At 34.9% G+C, this 22,763-nt stretch overlaps 1 protein-coding gene across 4 annotated transcripts; it reads left to right on the top strand.

The window, feature by feature from the left end:
- The first annotated feature begins 19,744 nt into the window (after positions 1–19,744).
- Positions 19,745–22,317, top strand: LOC111917266 (probable protein phosphatase 2C 80). Of its 4 annotated transcripts, none has more exons than XM_023912949.1 (5): positions 19,745–19,949; positions 20,361–21,132; positions 21,230–21,554; positions 21,627–21,776; positions 21,883–22,317. In XM_023912949.1, the coding sequence occupies exons 2-5, from the start codon at positions 20,489–20,491 to the stop codon at positions 22,183–22,185; spliced, it is 1,422 nt and encodes a 473-aa protein (XP_023768717.1). In that variant the 5' UTR covers positions 19,745–19,949; positions 20,361–20,488; the 3' UTR covers positions 22,186–22,317. The 4 variants fall into 4 exon arrangements, with proteins under 4 accessions (XP_023768717.1, XP_023768719.1, XP_042755972.1 ...); XM_023912951.3 differs by having other exon boundaries at positions 19,768–19,993; XM_042900038.2 differs by lacking the exon at positions 19,745–19,949 and adding an exon at positions 20,035–20,057.
- Positions 22,318–22,763: the final 446 nt, after the last annotated feature.

The raw sequence follows: 22,763 nt of genomic DNA, 5'->3' as shown, positions 1-22,763 counted from the left end.
CCTTTCCAGAAGACGGACGTTCTTTAGCTCTCGTTTTTCATCACACATTCACAGAACCTTTTAGCATAATAGCTTACGTTTTCTGTGCCTAGAAACGTAGGTGTCCGCTTGGATTATCCTAGGCTAAATTTCTTGTAACCCAGACATAGGGTAGAAATATCAGTTCGGAAAGTGATATCACGATCCAAGCTGGTATCTAAATCTCCACCGCAAACCCTAATTTTCCCAACATTTCTTAATGTGATTAAAAAGATAAGTAAAATACGTAATATTCAAAATAAAAATGGAAACAAATAGAGAAGGCGTAGGACCTCAAGCAATGTAAGTCTTCATAAGTTGATATCTGATATTTCTTCAACTTGTTTTCGGATAATTAAAATTCTACAATATAGATCATAATCATAATTTCACATCATGAACTCAAAAGAGCAAGTAAATACTTTAATCATGTCACTTCACTGTATAGATAATAAAACAATAGTGTGCCTTATATTTCCTAAGATCAGTTGATGCCACTGAGTTACTTGTAATTTTTCTGATCATATCAATTGCATCATTGAGCCCAATTAAGATACCCTTCATTTACGCAGAAAAGAAAATATGTTAACAGTCATTAGCCATTCATTTCTTAGTGTGGTCCAATTCAGGACCAAAATCTTCATGTAAACAAATGTCGGGCAGAGATTTTATGCGTATATACATATACTTACAAGTTACAGTTACATACATACAAACATACATACCTCAACAATATGATTTTTGTCTCTAGCTGTCTTGTGCAAAAGCTTAAACCTTGCACGTCTTTCAACCACTCAGCGTCTAAAATCAAAGAAAGCATATAGGATAAGTGATTAAGTAAATGGAATATATTTAAAAGTTTGTGTTTTGTAGCCATTCAAAACCTAACATGTAGGTCATACATAAATACAAAAAGTGACTATAGGTTATATATAAATATAGTAAGAGAGCATGTATGTTCATGAGTTGCCTTAAGCAATTCTATTAAGCCCATTTGTTTAGGTTGTCCATAAAGAATACTACCAGATGAGTAAAACATGAAAGTCAAAATTCAATCAGACCCTGTTTAAATTTGAAGACATAATTAGGACAAAAGTGACCAACTACTAACCACTCACCAAACCATGTTGTGGCTAAAACTTGACTGTAGAGCAGTGGAGCAACATAGATTATTCATACTAATTGTTGGATCAGGCCCCTCTTAAGCTGAAAAGTTTGAATGAAAAAAGTTTAAGTTTATAAAATTTCATAAATTACTTTACAAAAGAATTTCATATAACTACCTCAATGACTATCTGTGTTCCCGATTGATCACTCTCATCGCAGATATCACTTATACCTTCCAAAGTCTTGGAAAAAGGACAAAAGATTAGAAGGTTCAATAAAATCAACCTGTCAAAGTTTGGAACAAAATCAACTTGCCAAAAAAGTGGAACTTAGGGCAAAATAATAATTATTTAATAATATTGTAAGATTATAAGGTTGAACAATACATATTGTATCCTAATTCAAGAAGAAGTTTGAATTTTAATGATGCATAACTTATAAGACTCACATAAGGAGCTTCCAACAACCAAACCACCTGTAAGAAACAAAATATAAATGCATTTCAATTAACATTCTTTCAAAAACTATCTTGTGGGGTAAATGTAAAACAGTTCATTTAACTGATTGACTCACAACCATTGGTCCTTTAACTCTCATCAGGGGTATTTTACATAAGACAACTGATCCTTCTACAATTGGATACACTTCTGCATCAGAACAATCATTTCCTTCAAGGTAATCAAAGAAGGAATCCTAATAACAAGTATCAACAAGAAAATTGACATCAATGAACAATTCTTCACACTTGTTTATATTTTTATAGGGATCAAGTATTGTACTACTTTTGGTAAATCTGAATTCAAGCTTTAACTCCCTTGTAGGAGATAAACTTTCTCGAACAAAAGCAATCTTTTCCTTTGAAAATTTAAGAAAATTGATATTTTCTCATAGTAAGTAAAAATAAAACATATTACATATAGATTTCAATTTGTAAGCTATCATTACATCACCTACCTTGACTTAGAAATTAATTAACTTCTCTAGTTCTCCAATAGATGCACCAAAACATGTTTGTATACACATAGAAGCTCATATTAACCCATTTTCCTTCATTGGGGAATTTTATCAAGCATCTGATAGTTATGGAAATGGACATATGAGAATATGATTATATACATAAGGTAATGCATACATATGCAAACATAGATGCACCGAAACTTAAATAGTCTTTAATTAACTGCGGTGCTCGAAATTTACACAAGAAATTAGACGGTGAAATGTAGAATATTAGAAAAGAGAGTGGTGAAGGGTACAATACCAAAAACCTAGATGTTAGGGAAGATTGATTGATGTCGGAAGTGAATGTCGGTGAAACGGAAGCAATAGTCGGCGACAGACGGTGGCTTTGGTGCAGGGGAACGTCAAATACGAGACAGACATGAGGCAAACAATCGATTAATGGCGGGGTATTGATGGACGTCAGTGAGCAACGACTACAGGTTCTTGGTTCCGACGAAGGAGAAACACAAACTGCATCGACGCCAGCTAGGGTTATGTCGTTCTTCAATGGTGGTAATACTCACTTTTCTAGTAGTGGGTTCATGGAATCTTCATATCATATCATATCAAACTATATTATAAAAGAAGCATTTTTCCTTTCACCGCATTCATTTAAAACTCCTATGTATTTTTCCTTTCACCACATTCATTTGAAACTCCCATGACTTTTCAATTTCTTTCAAATAATAATTATAAGTTGGTTAATAAAGTTAAATAAATATCAAATCTAAAGTGTAATCATATATAAACTAAATTTCAATATTAAAATAATATCTTTACTTCTACTTATAAGTTATAAAGTTATGTTTTTTAACTTTTAACATATTATACTTAATTTATTAGGTTTAGTATATTTTTGGATGTAAACCATTATCATTTTAAAGATACAATTTTTGGAACAATTTGTATAAAATATTTAAACTATTAATTTGAATATAACATTACAGGGTCAACTTAAGTATAAATTTTAGCTTAACTTCAACAACCCAAAGAACATTTTGTAAATAGTTAAAAGTGATTAATTGTAGTGTCTTTCTAATAATGATTATAAGTTGGTTTATAAGTATAATAAATATCAAACCTAAAGTGTAATCATAAATATACTAAAGTTCAATGTTAAAATAATATATTTACTTCTACTTATAAAGTTATGTCTTTAACTTTTAACATATTATACTTAATTTAATAGATTTAATATGTTGTTGTATGTAAACCATTATCAGTTTAAAGCTACAACTTTTGAACAGTTTGGACAAAATACTTAAATTGTTAATTTAAATATAACATTACAATGCTAACGAAAATAGAAATTTCAGTTCCACTTAAAAAAAATCAAAGAACATTTTATAAATAGTTAAAATTGATAAATTATAGTGATAAATACAAAAACTAAATTGTAATCTCAATTTAACTAAAATATTTCCTAAAGATATTTTTATAATCGTTAAAAGTTTTCAAATAAGTAGCTTAAGATAACTTACATTAACAATAGTTAAAAATAATTTTATATAAATGATTATATTGTTATCTTTAAAATCAAAAAACAATGTTTGATGTTTTAAATAATTATAATGATATAAATTAAAACATTAAGCAAATAAATTTTAAAAAATTTATTTAAAATAACAACAACTATAAATAACATTAAACCATATATCATATTTAATTTTATTCATGTGTAACTCACGGATAGAAGTCATTCAAACGATTGGGATTATGCAGTTATAATAGATGTATATATTATCATATAATTCAAAATAATTAATATATGATATCAATTTAGTATACGAATTATTATATTAAATTTAACAACAACGTTATTTCTATATTTAGAAAAACATATATTTGTAAAGACATCAACTATATAGATGTTTATGTGCAACGCGTGGACATTTGTCCAGTCTACTTATATAATTGCCTGAAATTATACATTGGCTTTCTACATTTCCTGAGTTTGTACTCTAACATACATTCGAAGTAATATTTGCACATCAACAGTTTACAAGGACATAATTAATTATTATAAATTATTTCATCAATTGCTAATATAATCATCAACGGAATTATAAATGGATAACCGTTGTAATATGAATATGATATTATTACGTCGGTAATCCATCGTAAATTACACTCGGAAAATACTACTGTGACATTAACCAAATATGATGATTTAAAAAGAACTTAACATCTAATGCTACACTTCATTCCTAGATGTTGCATATTTTGTTGAGAAAATCAAGATTAAAAAAAAAAAAAAAAAAAAAAAAAAAAAAAAAGTAAATTATACGAATGGTCCCTATGGTTTGGGATAATTTGTAAGTTTGGTCTTAACTTATTTTTTTAACTCGGAAGGTCCCTACTGTTTGTTTTTGTTGCGTGTTTGGTCTCTGTCTTACCTAAAAAAACTATTTTGCCCTTGATTTTTTTATTTATTCAAATAAACACACCCCAACCTCACTTCCACCTTACCTTACCTACCTTACATACCACACCTTAGGGACCTTCCGAATTAAAAAAAAAAAATTATGGATCAAACATGCAAATTAACCAAACCATAGGGACTATTTGTGTAATTTACTAAAAAAAAAAAGAGAAAAGAAGCACTTGGAGTTGTTAAAGTTTGTAGAACAACGTAAATTTATTTGTAAGTACGTATTATTCTCATGGAAATACGCAACATTTATTATAAAGTGTTGTGATAACATATTTATAAAAACTGAAAGCACATTTTTATTTCACATTGTTAATCATTTTAACTAATTATTTTTTTCTTATCCAAATGTCACTAATATACATATAATTAATTTTTATATATACGTACACATACATATAATTAATGTAACATCATCTAATCTGCTCCAAAAACTCCAGCTTCTTCGTAATAACCCATGCGGTTTAGATGGATGCATCACGAAGTACTTATGGATTAATGTAAAACTGGACACTAATAATTTAACCCCAAAACATGAAGAAAAAAAAAGTAATTGAACTATACGACTTGAGTTCGAGTCGTATGTCGAGAATGTGCATGTTAACTGAGGTATGTGTGAAACACTTCTTTTCTTGAAACAGATTATGCTCACACTATTTATTTATTTATTTATTTGAATAACAAGACTTCAAAACTAACGAGAAGCTAGAACAAACGATTACATCACAATTACGCTCACACTATTGAATGTTTGGCTCGAGTAATACAACATCTGAAATAGTTATTTGAGACTCCTGATGCCATTAGACCAGAACTTAATTTACGCACATGTAAAAGTTTTAGATTAATCAATAACGAGATGAAGCAAAGTGGAAGCATAATTATTTTTTTCGTTCTGCTTTTTGTATGTACTCGTGGTTAGTTGTACATCAAAATCATAATTGTCACCATTATCATGATTAACACGGTTTTAAACACACAAATTATAACCAAGTAACGAACAGGGTTTAATGGTCATCAATATTATGTTTAATTAGGTTTTAAACACACAAATAATAACTGAAAAAACATAATTAATTTGTGTCTTAAGCACTCTAATAAAACTGAAAGAAAATGTTCAATTTTTTTAAACATAACATGTCAACACCACTCTTTTAGGCTTTTAGCAACAATATTTTTAACTAGAAGCTAGTGAGACTGAAAAAAGGATTTTTTTTTTTTGGTATTAATTTCTCATTTGTATGATATTTGTTTTCAATGTTCATTATACCAAACCAAGGTCATAAATAAAATTTTCCATTTTAAACTTGGAATATATATATATATATATATATATATATATATATATATATATATATATATATATATATATATATATATATATATATATATATATATATATATATATATATATATATATGGTCCAATCAAGGTTAGAAAGCACGACGTCATCGATAAACTTTCAAAACAAAGCCCTACAATGTGAAGCCATGGAAGCCATTTTCTTACGCCGGACGGAGTGGGTGAGGGAAGCTTCCCTCTCCTCTTGAACACCACTCTGTGGGTGAGGGAATGGAGTGCGGGAAAAGAGGGGGGGGGAGAGGGTGCCGCACTTTCTCTCCTCTTCTCATTGGTCAGTTATTTTTTTTTTTTTATCTTTTTTAATATTTATAAAATTATATATTTATTATAAAAGTATAAAAAATATATCAAAATTCATGGTTTTTAATTCCCTACAAAATGAGTATAATATATGTATGAAATATATTAAAAAAAAAGGGAGGGAATGGTTTCCCACCAATTCCTTGGCTTTTTTGTGAGGGAAAAAAAAGTGAGGGAAAAAGGGGTATGGCCCACCAAAAATGAGAGAAGAGTCCATCCCATACCCTCCGAACGATCTTAGTGTTTTCTCAAGAACGAGAATGGCATGTTCTTTGATCTCAAAAATAAATGGAAATTCAACAAGACAGCATACATGACATGTGATATGATACGTCACGAGAGGATATGTCACTATATATGTAAATGATTGAGGGGAATCTCCAAGACTCCACAACGAATGGAGAAAGAATCATGATTAAACTATAAGATTGGAAGGAATAAATTCAAATATCTTTTGAAGTTTCTATTTTAAACAAACACGCACTCAAGAGAATAATAGACCTTTACCAATTTCGTTGGCTTTGTATCTTAACTAATAAATTTTATAGATAATCAAGGATCTGATATGATATATCTGATACAACTTTATATTTGCATCAAATCTGATTCACTTCAGACTGTATCTTAATTAATTATTTAGTCCTCTTTATTTAATATTATCTTTTGTATTTTAGATATTCCCTAATCGAAAGCAGTGATTATGAACTTTGTTTAGATAATTACCTAATTAAAGAGATTTTGCAGAAATAGGAGAATAACAATTCCTAATATATTAAATCGATTTAATACTTGTTATTAAAAATATTTACACATCCATATGTCCTGTACGTATATTGATATAACAAAAAATGATATTCACAAAGAAGAATGAAATAATTATTAAATTGAATATGTAAGTACTGAAAAACACATTTACGAACTTTTAAACGATAATTCCTTTACTAGCAGGTAGGTACAGTGATACGTGATTTTGTAAATTGATTAAAAAGAAATTATTCGACACGTAACTAAGATATTAATTTCCAAAAAACCAAAAAGGTGAAGAATACAAAAAAATTACGGACATTGCCATTAACTAAAGAGCTACATTAACATTTCTATATATACATGTATATGATCTCTTGTATTGACACCATAAGCAAATACAACAAAAAATCTACTTCTTCTCTTGTGGTTAGATAAATCACCTTATTCTAAAATGTCATATTACTCAAAAGCAAAGACCGACCTCAAAAAGATTGGGGCCGAAGGGTTTTCTCTCCTCGATGATCATTGCCCACGTGGGCAAAACTCGAAGCGTTCATCAGCATCAGCAGCAGCAGCAGCAACTGCTCCACCATATAGAACTCAACCACAGATGTTTCCATGTCAATACAAACCGCAGCAGACATATTTTGTTCAACAAGCACCGCCAGAAACAGAGATGGTGATAGATTCCTACCAGGCGGCAAACATGTATGGTGGGACTCTGCTTGTGGACTACCCTAAAACTAACAGGAAGCCTATCCATAACGGGTGGTTCTTTTATTAATTAGTAGCTAGTAATTTTAGATATACCTAGCTACAATTATCTTGCTGCTATCTTATGTACTTCAATACTTGGTGTGTACCTACCTTGAATCCATCCCTTGCCATTTTTCGGTTTTATGGGGATGTGACAAGATTGACTACTTAAATGATAGTTGTACGTACTTAATTGGTTGTGTTATCTTTCTTCTCAGATCCCTCCCTTCCTTCTATTTTCTTACTTATTTCTTCTTTTAGCAATATTAATGGCAATAATGATAAAAGAAAACCAAAAGAAGAGTTTGATAAAACTTCAAGGCCCAGAAATATATATATATATATATATATATATATATATATATATATATATATATATATATATATATATATATATATATATATATATATATATATATATATATATATATATATATATATATATCACAAAACATAAGTAACAAAACTCATATCTAGAATGAATTTATTAGACTCGCAAATTTAACAGCAGACCCATAAAGAAAAATTAAGGACTTGTACCAAAAAAAAAAATCGGGTTGCAATATTAGAGAAAATTCATTTCTAACGTCAGTTTCTATCATAAAATCTGTCACTAAAAGGTTTTGCCGACAAATTAACACTAAAATTACTTATTGGACTTTGTGACAAATCTGTGACAGATTTGAACGAATTTTCGCTAAATTTACACTTGAGGGGTAGCACTTGCTACCTCGTACCACATATTGGTCCACACATACAAACAAATAAGAGTTGATCAAATTAACAATAGAAAACTAAAGTCACGGGACTAGAATGGATAAGAGGGGTTTTGATCAGGTCGATCTCCTGAACAATTTTTTCTCAAAAATCTGAATTATAGGCATAGTGCATATTTGGCACAGAATGTAACGTCCCAAATGTAACATCCCAATTTTCACGTCCAAAAATTTCGTTTTTAAAACATTACTTTAGCAAACATTAATAATTAAAACATTGCTTAATTAACCCATTTCACATCGAAAACCGAATTTGAAATCCATAACAGTTATACAACCAAAATATCAGAGTATTAATCCCAGGGTAAACTCATAAATGCGGAATCAAGGAGTGTGTGTGATGAGGGGCTACCGCGCCTGCTCCTTCCCCTTGGCTAAAGAGGTACCTGAAACAACAACTGAAAAACGTAAGCACAAAGCTTAGTGAGTTCCCCCATCGTACCACATACCAAGCAAACACATAACGCACATATTGCCAGGCTATTCTGGGGTGCCTGACTACCCGATACGGCCATTCTGGGGTGCCGACTACCCGTGCGGCCATTCTGGGGTGCCGTCCTACCCGTGTCAAGCCATTTTGGGGTGCTGACTACCCGTGTCAAGCTATTCTGGGGTGCTGACTGCCCATCGGTCCTGACAACCGATCCTCGGGGACTAGTCCCCTCCTACTACCTATATCGCATATAACATGCAAGCTAGCATGCAAACATATCATCACATACTGTCAGACATTTCTGGGGTGTCTGAACTACCCTTCAGTCCTAACAACCGATCTCTACTTCTATCATATAAAACATGTCATGCAAGCATATAACATATCAAGTAGTAGCAAACCTAGATGACATCACAAAGACAATCATCTAACATACGACTCCTACTGGTGGGCCGGCATTGTGGTCGTAGACCCACCGCTACTGGAAGGTAACTCACCTCTTAGTAGCTGCTGATCTGATCGGGAATTGACTGACTACTGCTGCTGTTGCTGCTCCGGAAATCCTCCGGCTGCAATTCCCACAACATACTCAATCAATCACTGCTAAATGTCCTTTGGGTAAAATGACCATTTTACCCCTGATCATGTCATAAGTCAAAGTCAGAGTTAACTTTCAGTTGACCCGACTCGCCGAGTTGGCTCTCCAACTCGCCGAGTCCCTATCCACTCGATTGTCCTGGATCCCGTCCCTACTCGTCGAGTTCTTCTTCTAAACTGAGGTTCAAGTCCTTCATCCTACTCGTCGAGTTGATGAACAACTTGCCGAGTTCGTCTTCATCCGAAGAACACTTATGTTGAGACTCGCCGAGTTGTATGAACAACTCGTCGAGTTCATCTTCATCCGATGAACACTTATGTTGCGACTCGCCGAGTTGTATGAACAACTCGCCGAGTCTGTTCTTGATCTAAGGAGATTGCCTTGAACTCGTCAAGTTGGGCAATGACTCGCCGAGTTCCTTCATGGATGAGTTCGGCTTCCAACTCACCGAGTCACACCCCGTGACTCACTACTCACACTCGACACAACGAAAAGGGGACAACTCGAAGACTCGTGAGCAGACTCGCCGAGTCAGATGAACGACTCGTCGAGTCGTTACCATGCAGTCTCTAAATGGTCGATTTTGCTTGAATCCATCTTATGCTATCCACAGATCTGGTTCCTAGAGTATGAATAACACGTAAACTTTCCAACTTTACGTGTAGATACTCACCAATAAGGGATTTAGGGCTCAAAATGCCTCAAAAGGGTAGATCTAGGGTGAACAAGCAACATGGGTCCATAAAGGTGGTAGATCCAGGCTCCTGGAGCTCGATTCCACTTAGATCTAAAGCTACTCTGCTTATTACGAGTCCTCAAGTAAACACAAGCTTGGAAATGGTTCAAGGAGGACTTTAATGGGGCCATAAGCATGAAAACATGGGGGAAAACGAGCCATACCTTAGTGAACACTCTGAGATAGCTCAAAGATGCTTGACCTCCTCTTCTCCTTCTTGATCTCCTCTCCTTCTCACTCCAAAGCTTCAAGAGAACACCAAAGGCTTCAAATCCACAAGAATTAAGGCTTAGAACGAGGTATAGGGCTCTGAGGGTGAATGGGGGCTGGCTTGGGGCGGAAATGAGAGATTAAATAGGGTGCAAACCCTTGAAACTTAGGGTTTCATCAAACAGCGGTGACTCACCGAGTCCAGGATATGGACTCGCCGAGTCGCCAACTTAAACATGCCCCGGGTCCCGTCTCTACTCGGCGAGTCGGACCTATGACTCGCCGAGTCCAAGGCTAAAAATGGAAAATAGTCAAATAAGATTTACGTACCAGGAACCAGGTGCTACACCAAATTTCAAACCAAAATTTTCATTTAGAAATTTAAAAGTATTTCTTCCAACTCCAACTTCCAAGATCTAGTAAAATCATTAAATTCAAAACATTTATCAGAGTATAGTCATAAGAGTTATTAAGTGCGGAAAAATCTCCAAAGGATGCGATACAATCAAGTCACACCTTTCCTTCAATATAAGAAAACCTGAAACAATTTAAACATAAAATCGTAAGCACAAAACTTAGTGAGTTCCCCAAGATACCACATACAATCATACAAAAAGTAACGGGTCTATTTCAACCCCAAGTAAATGCTATTGGTCAAATCATAGTCTTATGGACACTTCCTCCCAGGGATCGGATGCTAGTCTTTGATACAATTTCTAGAGGCCAAATCCTGGTCTTTCATACATTTTTAGGGGTCAAATCCTAGTCTTTCAAACAATTATCAGGGGTCAAATCCTGGTCTTTAATATAATTGCCAGAGGTCAAATCTTGGTATTTCACACAATCCATGCAAGAGTCACAAAGACAAGTAACATCAAATGTACTACATAGTATAGTGAGAAGACTCACATGAACTACTCAACATGAGCTCAATAGTTGCTTCAGTAATGTCCTTAGTCATATACTTAATTCTACCAAAGTTTGACCAAAAGTGAAAGTGGTCAAAAAGTCAACAGTCAACGGTCAACCAGGACCAACCATCACGTCGTGCCAAGCCCTCGATTGCGTCATGGTCCTGACATCATATCACGATGGCTTCCTCACCACCGCAATGCAGCCAGGCCTTTCTCGCGTCGTGGCCTCGCTGGTGAACCACTTAATCGATTAATTGCTTAATCTAACGTCCAAGTCTCATACTTGATGAAAGGCCTTTATTTTACTCCTATGACTCATAAATATCATAACTTCATGGGCATGCATGCCCAATGCATGTCCCACACCATTTTAGGTCAAAATGGTGAGAAATGGGATCAAAACCCCATGTATCACACCAAAACAAGTGAGTCCAGATCTAAAACATATATAACACCCTTGTGACCTCATCGAGTAATAAAGTTGCAAACTTTATTACAGCTAACCTCTCAAAACATCACAACATGGAGAAACTAGCTCAAATTGTAACGACCGACTTTGAGGTATCAATTATTTATTATTTCCTAAAAATTATAGTTGGGTCCATATTAGATAAAAGGACTATTGGATAGGACTTAAGCAAAGGGGCCAAGGATTTGGGCTGCCCATAAGACGTACGCTGGGCGTAGCCTTGGCGTACGCGGGGCGTAGAGGCATGCATCAGATGCGGGGGGCGTGCGCACATACGCGCAGCGTACGTGAGCAGATGCCAAACCCTAATTTTTAGGGTTTAAGACATATAAATACCCCATTATAGCCACCCCTGGCCTTCCTACCAGCCCCCTCACCCTCAGAAAACCCTAATACGCCTCTTACTCCATTGTTGTATGTGTTTGACCTTTTTGAGCTCATTTTGGTGAAGAAAAGCTTTGAAGAAGAGAAGGAGAGGTTGGAGAAGAAGCCTTTGAGTACCTTGAGCTTAGGGATCTGGATTAAGCTCATCATTTAGCATCAAGAGAAGGTATAAAGCTCCTAAATTTCCTCCTCAAAGTCTAGATCTAGGGTTTTGGAAGATTTGGACCTTTTTAGGTCCAAAGATTGGATCTTGATCATGCAACTTCGGTTTTGAGCTTAGGGTTGCCACCCTTGAAGCTCAATGGGTTCCTTTAGCAGTAAAGTTGCAAGCTTCGAGGCTCTTATGAAGCCATGCAAGAGATCTAGCCTTTTCTTTGGAAGTTCATTGTCATTTTTAGTATTGGGCTCATTTGGTGGATTGCAAGCCACCAAGTGACCAACTTTAAGGACTAGGACGAAGCATGCGACTCAGATCTGTAAGTTGGACGTCCTGTCTTAAGGGATTAAGTTGTTTTGGAAAAGATGGCTTAACAGGAGAGTATGTTGCGCGTACACGCCTGTACGCGCAGCGTACAACCATTCAAGCAGTACGCGCAGCGTACAGATGGGTACGCTCAGCATACGCTCAGGTTGTGGGTTTCAAGCTATTGGGCCTTGGTTTGGGCCTAGCTTTGGTTATAGCAGTAGTTGGGCCGTGATGGGTCTTAAGAAGCCAGTTATGGGCCCAACAGTTGGTTTGGGCTTGGAAGGAAGCCCATTTGAAGAGTTGGGCCCAATTTAGAAAATTGGGCCATTTGGGGACTTAATGGACCCTGGTGAGGACTAGAATGGAGTGGGCCTAGGTCATGGTCCAACTTAAATCGAAGGGGTAAAATAGTCATTTCATCCATAGAAGAGCCATTAGTTTTTGACTAAATGTTTATTTGGTCAGTATAGTCGAGGAGTAGTTGGAGCAGTCAACGGTGTCACCTTTGCACAAGTTATTCAACAGTTAGTTGAGAGGTGAGTTTCCTTCCATTAGGAATGGGTCTACGACCATAATGCCGACCTGTTTAGATGATAGTAGTTTCGGACTTCAGTCCGATGCCGGGGTAGTCCCGAGAAGTAGTACGTATGCGTGATGTCTTTGTGATTCATGCATGTTTATGATGTTTGTTATATGTTCTGGACTTCGGTCCGATGTTGGGCAAGCCCGATGCAGTATATGTGATTATGTTATATGTTCATGTTTATGTTATGTGTAGTTTATTCCGGACTTCGGTCCGATGCCGGGCGGGGCCTGATGCAGTGGGCGGGGCCCAATTAAATAATATGATTTCTCAATTAATATATTATTCTTATAATATATTAATATATCACAAATAACCTCTTTCTCAAATATCCATCTTATCAAATTGCTCCGTTGAAGGCAACCTAAAAGGACCATGCTACTATCGGGTCAAGTACATACCAATTATAGTTATGGGCTTATACACCTAATCCAACAATACATACATACATACATACATGTCTTAAACAAAACAATGCATTTTTTAATTAATGTATGTGATATGCATGTTTCAATTCCAATTATATCAATGCTTTGACTTTTGTAACCTATGATGTTATATGATCATCTTTAAGAATTAAGATACTTGTCCTAGCTCAACAATTACAATTTGACTAGTCCAATCCTAGTGCAGTTAACTAACATCACATCTTTGCAAGTTATGTAAGTATTCTTACTTGCCATATGTCATTTAATTGCTTTCAAGACCAAATGCAGGAAATAACAATATACTTTGCTATTTCTTACATTTAAGCTTCTTTTACTAGAAATAAGTTGAAGTAAGTTGCTATTTCATCCATTTAGGCCCTTTTTAGTTAAAATACAAGAAATAGTAGCATACTTAATTGATTTGACTTGAAAAAAAATCGTAATTTATTGTTTTCATTATATAAGTCATTTTATGTCCCCAAGTGCAGAAAACTTGTAGAAAATGAGTCAACATTGGTTGAGTTGATGCATACTCAAGTGTAGTTGCAAGGCTTAAAGCTGCAATGGAGACTATGAAAGGAGAAATTACTCAAGAGTTCCTTTTAATGTTGTGTTTTGTATTAATATAATAAATATTCCTACATGCAATGGAAAAAGTCTTGGTTGGAGCTATAACGAGAGAAATGGCATTATAAGAGTTTTGCACTAGACAAAACACTAAAATTATGCAACTTAATTGTATGACAATGTACTATGAGATTATATAGTTAGGGAAAGACCCTTAGTATCAATGTATTACATTTATTTAGCATTAGAATGATTATTTATATTTGAAATATTAATATTATATATTGTGAAATGGATTGTTTTTTGTATGATATGTTCTTTTATATAATGATACATTAATTTTCATATTATTTGAAAATTAGTAAATCGATAAATTTTTTTTTAAAAAAAAAACCTTAAAATTATGACACGCAAAAATGTGTGTCGTCTTCCTTTATGAAAAGGGCTTCCTTGACACGCAATGTGTGTCGTAAATGCGCAACGACACGCAAATGTGTGTCGTCTTCCTTTATGACAAGGCCTTCCTTAACACGTATTTGTGTGTCAACTATACCTTTTATGACACGCAATGCATGTTATTAAAGGGTATTTTCTAGTAGTGACTATGTCTTCCAAAGACATGCTTGATGAACCCGCTTGTTGAGGTAGTTGTTGTGGCTGCCTTGGCTGGAAATTCTGAGGTTGAAATGGTGGTCTTTATTGATTTGGTTGAAATTGTGGTCTTTGTTAGTAACCCCCATTTTGATTTCCTCCCTACCATTGGTTGTAGTTCCACCCTTCATTGCCTCGGGGCTGATCAAAATTTCTTTGATTTTTCCCAAGGAAACCTCCTAAAGCATTTGCTTATTCATAATCTTCTTCTTACAATTGAGGACACATATTGGGTGGGTGTCCCACTTGAGTGCAAATACCACAAGGACGGGGTGTGGATTGCACATCTTTGTCCTTAGCAAGCATCATTACCACATTAGTCAACTCAGATAGTTGACCTTCAATTTGAGGAGTATACACCTATTTTACACCTTAGGGCGTATCCGTATACCAATCTTTATCTTGACTCATATGCTTTGAATCCTCCGCCATGTTTTTTATGAGATCCCGAATCTCGGTATGGGTCTTATTGGTTAAGGATCCTCCACTTAAAGCATTAAGAAGTATTCTTTTCCAAGGAGTCATGCCTTCAATGAAGTATTGGAGGATTTTATACTCACTAATACCATGCTTTGGACAACGAGCACAAAGCTTTTTGAACCTCTCCCAACATATATGAAAGGATTCTCTCTTGTGTTGTTTGATCCCAATTATCTCTCTTCTTAGAGTTGAGGCTTTCAATTTTGGGAAGTATTTGTCTAAGAAGAGGCGTGAAAGATCTACCCATGTGTTGATTGTCCCCGGTGGGAGATCATAAAGCCAGTCTTTAGCTCCATCTTGCACTACAAAGGAGAATGCCCTAAGCTTGATTTGATCCTCCATGAGATTATGTGGTTTCATGCCAACACATACAACATGGAATTTGGTGAGGAACTTGTGGGGATCTTTGTTTTCAAGGTCTCTAAAGGTTGGGAGTAAGTGGATGAGTTCGGATTTTAGTTCCAGGTTTGTGGCTGTCGGATAAGCGATGCAAAGAGGTTGTTAAGTAACCTCTTGCCTCGCCCATTGGCGAAGGGTTTGCTCGGGTGGGTTTTGTTGACCATGATTTTTGTTGTTGTTGCCTCCATTTCCTCCTTGGTCTCCCATGGTAGAAGTAGGAATTAAGGTTTCTGTGGGTGTTGAGTTTGGGATGTTATGAGTAGGTGAAAAGGGTGGAGTGGTATTTCTAGATGAGGATGGATGAGATGGGAGTGAGAGGGTTTCTATTTCAGTTTCTGACATACTTGTGAGGGGTGTATCCTCCCAAATGTTGATGACCGAAGGGGTAGATGATGAAGAAGTCTTGGAACCCAGTTGCCTCTTACGAAGCTTGGCTTGCTTCCATAACCTCTTTGTAGTCTTCTCTATCTCCGTGTCAATTGGTAATGATATACCTGTACAAAAAGATTTAGACATAAAAAATTAGTAACACCGTGTCCCTTGAAATGGTGCCAATTTTTTAGGTGTGTCAAGCCCAACAAATAAATGGGTACAAAATGACTCCAAAAACACTGCTACTTTGCACCTAAAAATGTAACACAAGGTAAGCAGAGTTGATCAACAGAGACACGGAACAAATGCTTATACCTTTTTGTGTAAGGTACAAAAATGGCCACGGAAATAGGGGTTTATATGCAATGATTTAAACAAGAGAACAAAGAAATAAGTAAATGATCCATTAAATGAAACAAATTCAGGATATGTGAGGACTCCAACTCAATGGAAGACAATTTAGCAATACGATTCCAAGGATGATATGATGTCTAATCAATTGTACCTAAGTTGGTACTTGAAAGTGTTAACAAACTCTAACACTTACCACTCACCAAGTTGTCAAATCTAAAACAAGCTCTTTTAAAATAACCTAACCTTCTACTTTAAGTCTAAACAGGCTCTTAGATAGAAATCAAAAGGTTGCTATAAGATTTATGTGAATGTTCCCAACAACAACCAATACTCCTCATTAGCTCGGGAGCATAAGAGTACGTGAATAAGATTTACACTAAATTCATTCAATGGAAATCGGTTTAGTACTTGTTACTTAGTCCAATTTACAAAAAAATTACGGATTATGCAATTAGATAACTTGAATGATCTAACCCTAATTTAAATGGCCAGTAAGAATCACAATTAGAATCAAACACTCAATTGAAACAAAATTAAATTCACCAGATAAAAATTGGAAGCAAACATCAAATCACATGATTGAAAAAACAACTAAACAGTCAAGACATTAAGTTGGAGAAACTAGGGTTCTAGTCACACATGACTAGAACAAGATCACAAATCTAGAAAATGGAATTAAAGTACTTACAAAATGAAATCAAATGTTCCCAAGTGTTAATTAACTCCAAAAATCTCTAGAAAATCATTTTCTCTGCTCCAAAATTCGATAGATCGAAATATGAAATCAGTTGCCTCTTTTTAGGAAAGATGAAAAATTATCACTAAACCCACATCAATGTTTACACGGCCCGTGTAAATTTACATTGACGCTTACACGGCCCGTGGAAATGCAATAAGTAGACTACTCAAAATGCTTGAGCCTTCAAAGTGCGTTGCTGAAATGTGCTCGATTACATGGCCTGTGTAAACTCATGGTTATAATTTACACTGCCATGAAGTCCCTGGATGGCTGCATTCCTCAAATTTTCCATATCCTCCTCCCCGATGCTCCAAAAGTCGTGAAATCTTGTCCGCATCTTCTAGTCACCTCCCTAAGCGAGATCCCACCTCCAAGAGTCCATGAAATATCACAAAAGTGTGTGAGTGAAATAATATCATGGAATATCCCATAAAACATATAAAATGTATAAGCTTAAGCCTAAATGCAATGCAATGAAATGAAATGAAAGTGCAAAATGGGTGCATAAAATGAACCTAACATACCTCTTGGAACATAAGGATTGAAGTAAAAGCAGCCCTCAACAGCAACAAGTCGCATCACAAGCTTGAATCACCCTTTCCTTCTTCAAAGAACCTTGAAAGGCCAAGAACACACACTTTTTTTTTCCAAGAACACACATAAATACACACACACACACCCACTCTCTCTCTCTCTCTCTCCCTCTCTCTCTAGAATTTCTCTCAAATGGATGGAGGCTGGAGTTGAGAGCATACCTTAACCATAATGTTGTTTGAATATGGCACAAGACCCGAAATTAGGTTTCTTATTCGGTCGCCGCCACGTTGTGGTGATTGAAAACGTGCGTTCCTTTATGGAGTGCTACCACGTCGTGGCAGCCATAAAAACTCTCAAAGTTAGAAATGATGGGTCTCGAGAGCAATACCTAGAAATAGATATTACATATATGGACGATGGTGAGTTCAAAATGACACTAACGTCATTGTTTTGTGGCAAATAATTTGTTATAGATGACTTTAATCATTAGTTTTATGGAGCTTAATAACGTTTATTCCTATTCATAACTTGAACCTAGAAATTTCTACATTTTTAGTGAAATCATAAAAAAGTTGAAGTGAAAAAAATCAGGACTTTTTCATAAACTTGGCCAAAATAATATCTGAAGGTAACCGGGTAAATTATAGTTACCGGTAAAAAAAGGTTTATTAATTTTTTTTATCTGGTAATCAGGACTTTTTTTGTTAACAAAATAAATTTTGGGACTTTCTCAGAAACTAGACCAAAATGTAGAGACTTTTCTGGAGGTTTCCCTAAGAGTGTCTACTTAAAATGTCGATAAAAACCAGTTGTGAAATTCATTTCATACACTCACATTTCTCTCATCGATAGTTACTGCGAGACCGTTTTTAATCTATGAAACATAACCAAAACTATTAAGTTACTCCCGTAATATATAACAAAATGTATACATTAAAACCTTTAATATTGTTACTTGTCTTAGAATGTGAACAAAAACCTCGAACCAACACAAAACAATTAAGTTTTTTGAATGACTTCTTTATATTCGTTTTCGCTATGACTTTCGCCAAAACACATATACACAAATAAAAATTACAACTTCTAGTTTCTGCCCACCAACTAGTTTGCCGAAGATAAGGTTGTTAAAATCACGATCATGATCGTAGGATCGTACGAACCTATGATCCCACCTAGGTAAATCGATTCCGATCTTACGTGGATCGTTTTTCTATAGGATCATAAGATCATAGGCTCGTTAATATTTTTTTTTTAAAAATCTAATGTTATTATTGGACTAACTACGTAGAATATCTATTTTGAATTGTTTATCATTAAATGATATATTTATTGTTAACTGGTTGATGAATATTTATTTTTTATGTTTTAAAATATTTTTGGTAGGATCTTATGATCCGATTTAATCTTACGATAACAATCTTGCAAAACGGAAAATATATATATATATATATATATATATATATATATATATATATATATATATATATATATATATATATATATATATATATATATATATATATATATATATATATATATATATATATATATATAAAAGATTCTGATCTTTAACACTCTTGGAAGATATCCTATGTAGCCTTAAAACTAGCCGCTACACGGTTGATGGTTGTTCATATAGGTAAATGATCATTTGTCTCGTTATTATCTGAAAAAAAAAATGGAAAAACGATAGGAAAAAAATCAATCTAAAAAAACCAGACCAGGCCACCTCAAAGCCGGTTTTTATGGAAGTCCAGCCTTGGCCCGTCGACTGTCCTAGATGCAGGCCGGGCTTTTAGTTAGGAAAATAAAAAAAATCTGGACCTGAACATGAACGTGGACCGGGTGAGTAAGTCCTATTTGAACCGGTCTGGGGCGTTGGCGAGTTTTACCCGGATCTACTTGATTCCTAGAGAATGGGTAAGTAGATGAACAAACCAAGGAAACAGAAGTTTCATATAGAAGACGATATAATAGCGGATATTCCCCTCTTTTTATTAGGGTTTCTTTTTTTTCTTTTTTTCACTTGGATTTGTTCGATTTTTGTTTGGTCTACGCCTTTCAAGTTTCCATTTTCATTGGATAACGTTCTCATTGTCTCTCCATCTCTATCCATACATTACCTGTGAACAGGTAGATGCTAATCTATCGCCTAATTTTATAGCTTTTATGTTGCCGTAATGCTCTTACATTTAATGTATTACTTGTTAAATATGCTTATGTTTCTTCATATCTAATCTGGTAGGGGAAAACCAAAGTGCTGCACTTCGATTCATGATGTAGAATCTAGTAGTATTTTCCAAAATCAGAAGAACTTTGTTGTTAATTGAACACGACATTCTTTTCTTTTCTTATTGGTTCAATTTTAAAGTCAAAAGATAACCTTTCTCTTTTTCAAACTCATTTCCTCGACCCTGGAAGTATCCAACACAAGATTAAAAGTTCTGATTTCAGTCAGAATGTAAATGTCGGCAAAAGTCACCAAATTGAATAGTTTTCTTTTGCCTTTGGAGGGTTCTCATATGTGAATTGTAAAATCTGCAGGAATTTGCACTCGGGGGACAGAATACAGAGTACATCAAAATCAGGGACTTCTAAATGCTTTTAGCTGTATATGATGATTTCATCCCACAACGGATATAGCAACTGGTTCTGTTTCAGCGAGTAGAATTATGCCAACCGGTTCTCTTTCTAAGTTGAATATTCCTCTTGGTTTTGGGCTTCGAAAAGGCATTAGATTGCATAGTAAAAACCAGGTCCAACCAAGTATTTGTTCGTCTTTAAAACCAGGAAAAGCCCTCATCCCAAACTCAGATCAAAAGTTTGGGAATTTGAGGAAAGATTTTCAAGTTGCAGGTGTTATCAAGTTGCATTCTTGTATCTCTGTATCCAGATTTAACAGTAGTCAGGTTTTTGGGTACACTAAAAACCCATATTTTCCAAAAACCATGGCTACCTCGGGTTCTGTAACTGCTTCAGGGGATCTCATTGTGGATAATATCATTTCAAGTTGTGGCAATGTGTCAAATTTTGCCCAACCTTCTGGTCACCTTTTTGAAAGAAATACCCGGAGCTTTCATACAGCTAGCATGGGTATGAAAAATAGAGAACCAAGCAAAAGCCATGGAGTTCATGGGTATTTTATATATGGCGTTACTCACATAACAAGCAACATTCATACACCTGGTGGACGATTGCAAAGAAGATGCAACACTTCCTCTTCAACATGTTATTCAGATGGTGGAGTTTCAGATGAGGTACTGAAAGAATCGTCACACGATGAAACAATCACAAGTCTTGCTATTGAAGCCAATGGGTATGTACTATGTACTATGTACTTCACTTAATCGTATATATATTTCTGAATATCTTGATAAAACATATTTATAGTATTTATATTTTTTGGTATCTAGGAAGGGCATGCATGTTAGAACTCTGAAACTATTATCTGGATCTTCATACCTGCCACATCCTGATAAAGAAGCAACTGGTGGAGAAGATGCTCATTTCATTTGTGTTGAAGAGCAAGTAATTGGTGTAGCAGATGGAGTTGGAGGGTGGGCAGATGTTGGAATAAACGCTGGATTATATTCACGTTCTCTCATGTCTAATTCTGTGAGAGCAATACAGGATGAACCAAAGGAAGCCATTGACCCTGCTAGAGTGTTGACTAAAGCTCATTCAGCCACAAAAGCACAGGGTTCCTCTACAGCATGCATCATAGCCCTCAGAGATGAGGTTTGTAACATGTTTCATTTTAATGATGTTTGAGGAAATATGATAAAATGGGGAAATAAAATCTTATTGCAGGGTCTTCATGCGATTAATCTAGGGGATAGTGGATTTGTTGTGATCAGAGATGGATGCACAATCTTTCACACCCCTGTACAACAGCATGACTTCAATTTTACTTTTCAGCTTGCGAATGGCAATGAAGGTGATCAGCCAAGTTCTGGTCAAGTAAGTTCACCTCACCATTTAGAAATAGTTGGATGGAGGATTTGAACCAAAATCCAAAACCCTAAAAAATGGTATTTTGTTTTGTGATGAACAAACAAACAAACAGGTATTCAAGATTCCAGTGGCAGTGGGTGATGTAATTGTTGCGGGAACGGATGGATTGTTTGATAATTTATATAACAATGAAGTAACGGCTCTTGTGGTTCAAGGGGTTAGGTCAAGGCTAAGTCCTGAAGCAATGGCTAAAAATATAGCGGATTTGGCACGTGTTAAAGCTTTAGACAGGAAACGACAGTCACCATTTTCTACTGCAGCTCAGGAAGCGGGATTCCGTTATCATGGTGGTAAACTTGATGATATTACTGTTGTTGTCTCATTTGTTACTGCCTCAACCTCAACTGAGGTTTGAGTTTTTTTACTTTTACTTTTTAATTTTTGAAATGTTACTACTTGTCATAGGGAGCCAAGCTTAGAGAACTTAATGAGACGTATTGTTTATGTTTATCCTTCACATTTATGAGGCGGGTTTATTTTGATACTAGTTATCTTTTTGTTTCTTTTTTATTCTCCTAAATAGGATCGGAATCAAGATTATTAAGATCATTTAATGAATTTAAAAATCATATTCATTGATCTGTTTGCAAGCTATAAAAAAGTTGAAAACATGAGTGAAGTTTAAATTATTTAATGAATTTAAAAATCATTTTTCAGAATAAAGGTCCCACAATTCCAACTTAAACGTTTCAAGGTTTTTAATTTTAGTTATATGAGGGCGTGTCAACGAATTATTAAAATATAAGTCAAAAAGTGAAACCATACATAAATAAATGTAGCCTTCTAAATATCTTTGCTTTTCATCTATCATCATTCTCCATAATCATCTATGGGATTTACGTGTTCTAAAACTGTTGGACTTTTAGTGTCTTTTGAGCAAAATATTCTATTTTTGAAAAGTGTAATGCTTTTTCAAAACATGTCCTATGAGGT

The sequence above is a fragment of the Lactuca sativa genome, chromosome 3, assembly GCF_002870075.4.
Source record: "Lactuca sativa cultivar Salinas chromosome 3, Lsat_Salinas_v11, whole genome shotgun sequence".
NCBI classification, from domain to species: Eukaryota; Viridiplantae; Streptophyta; class Magnoliopsida; order Asterales; family Asteraceae; genus Lactuca; species Lactuca sativa.
The sequence above is the reverse complement of the archived record's forward strand: the minus strand, read 5'-3'. Positions and strand labels throughout refer to the sequence as shown.

Bases quoted from the DNA above. Each gene is read 5' to 3' on its own strand.
- LOC111917266 (XM_023912949.1), top strand. From the start codon at position 20,489: ATGCCAACCGGTTCTCTTTCTAAGTTGAATATTCCTCTTGGTTTTGGG. The intron at 21,555-21,626 runs GTTTGTAACATG...ATCTTATTGCAG, and splicing joins TCATAGCCCTCAGAGATGAG to GGTCTTCATGCGATTAATCT. The intron at 21,777-21,882 runs GTAAGTTCACCT...ACAAACAAACAG, and splicing joins ATCAGCCAAGTTCTGGTCAA to GTATTCAAGATTCCAGTGGC.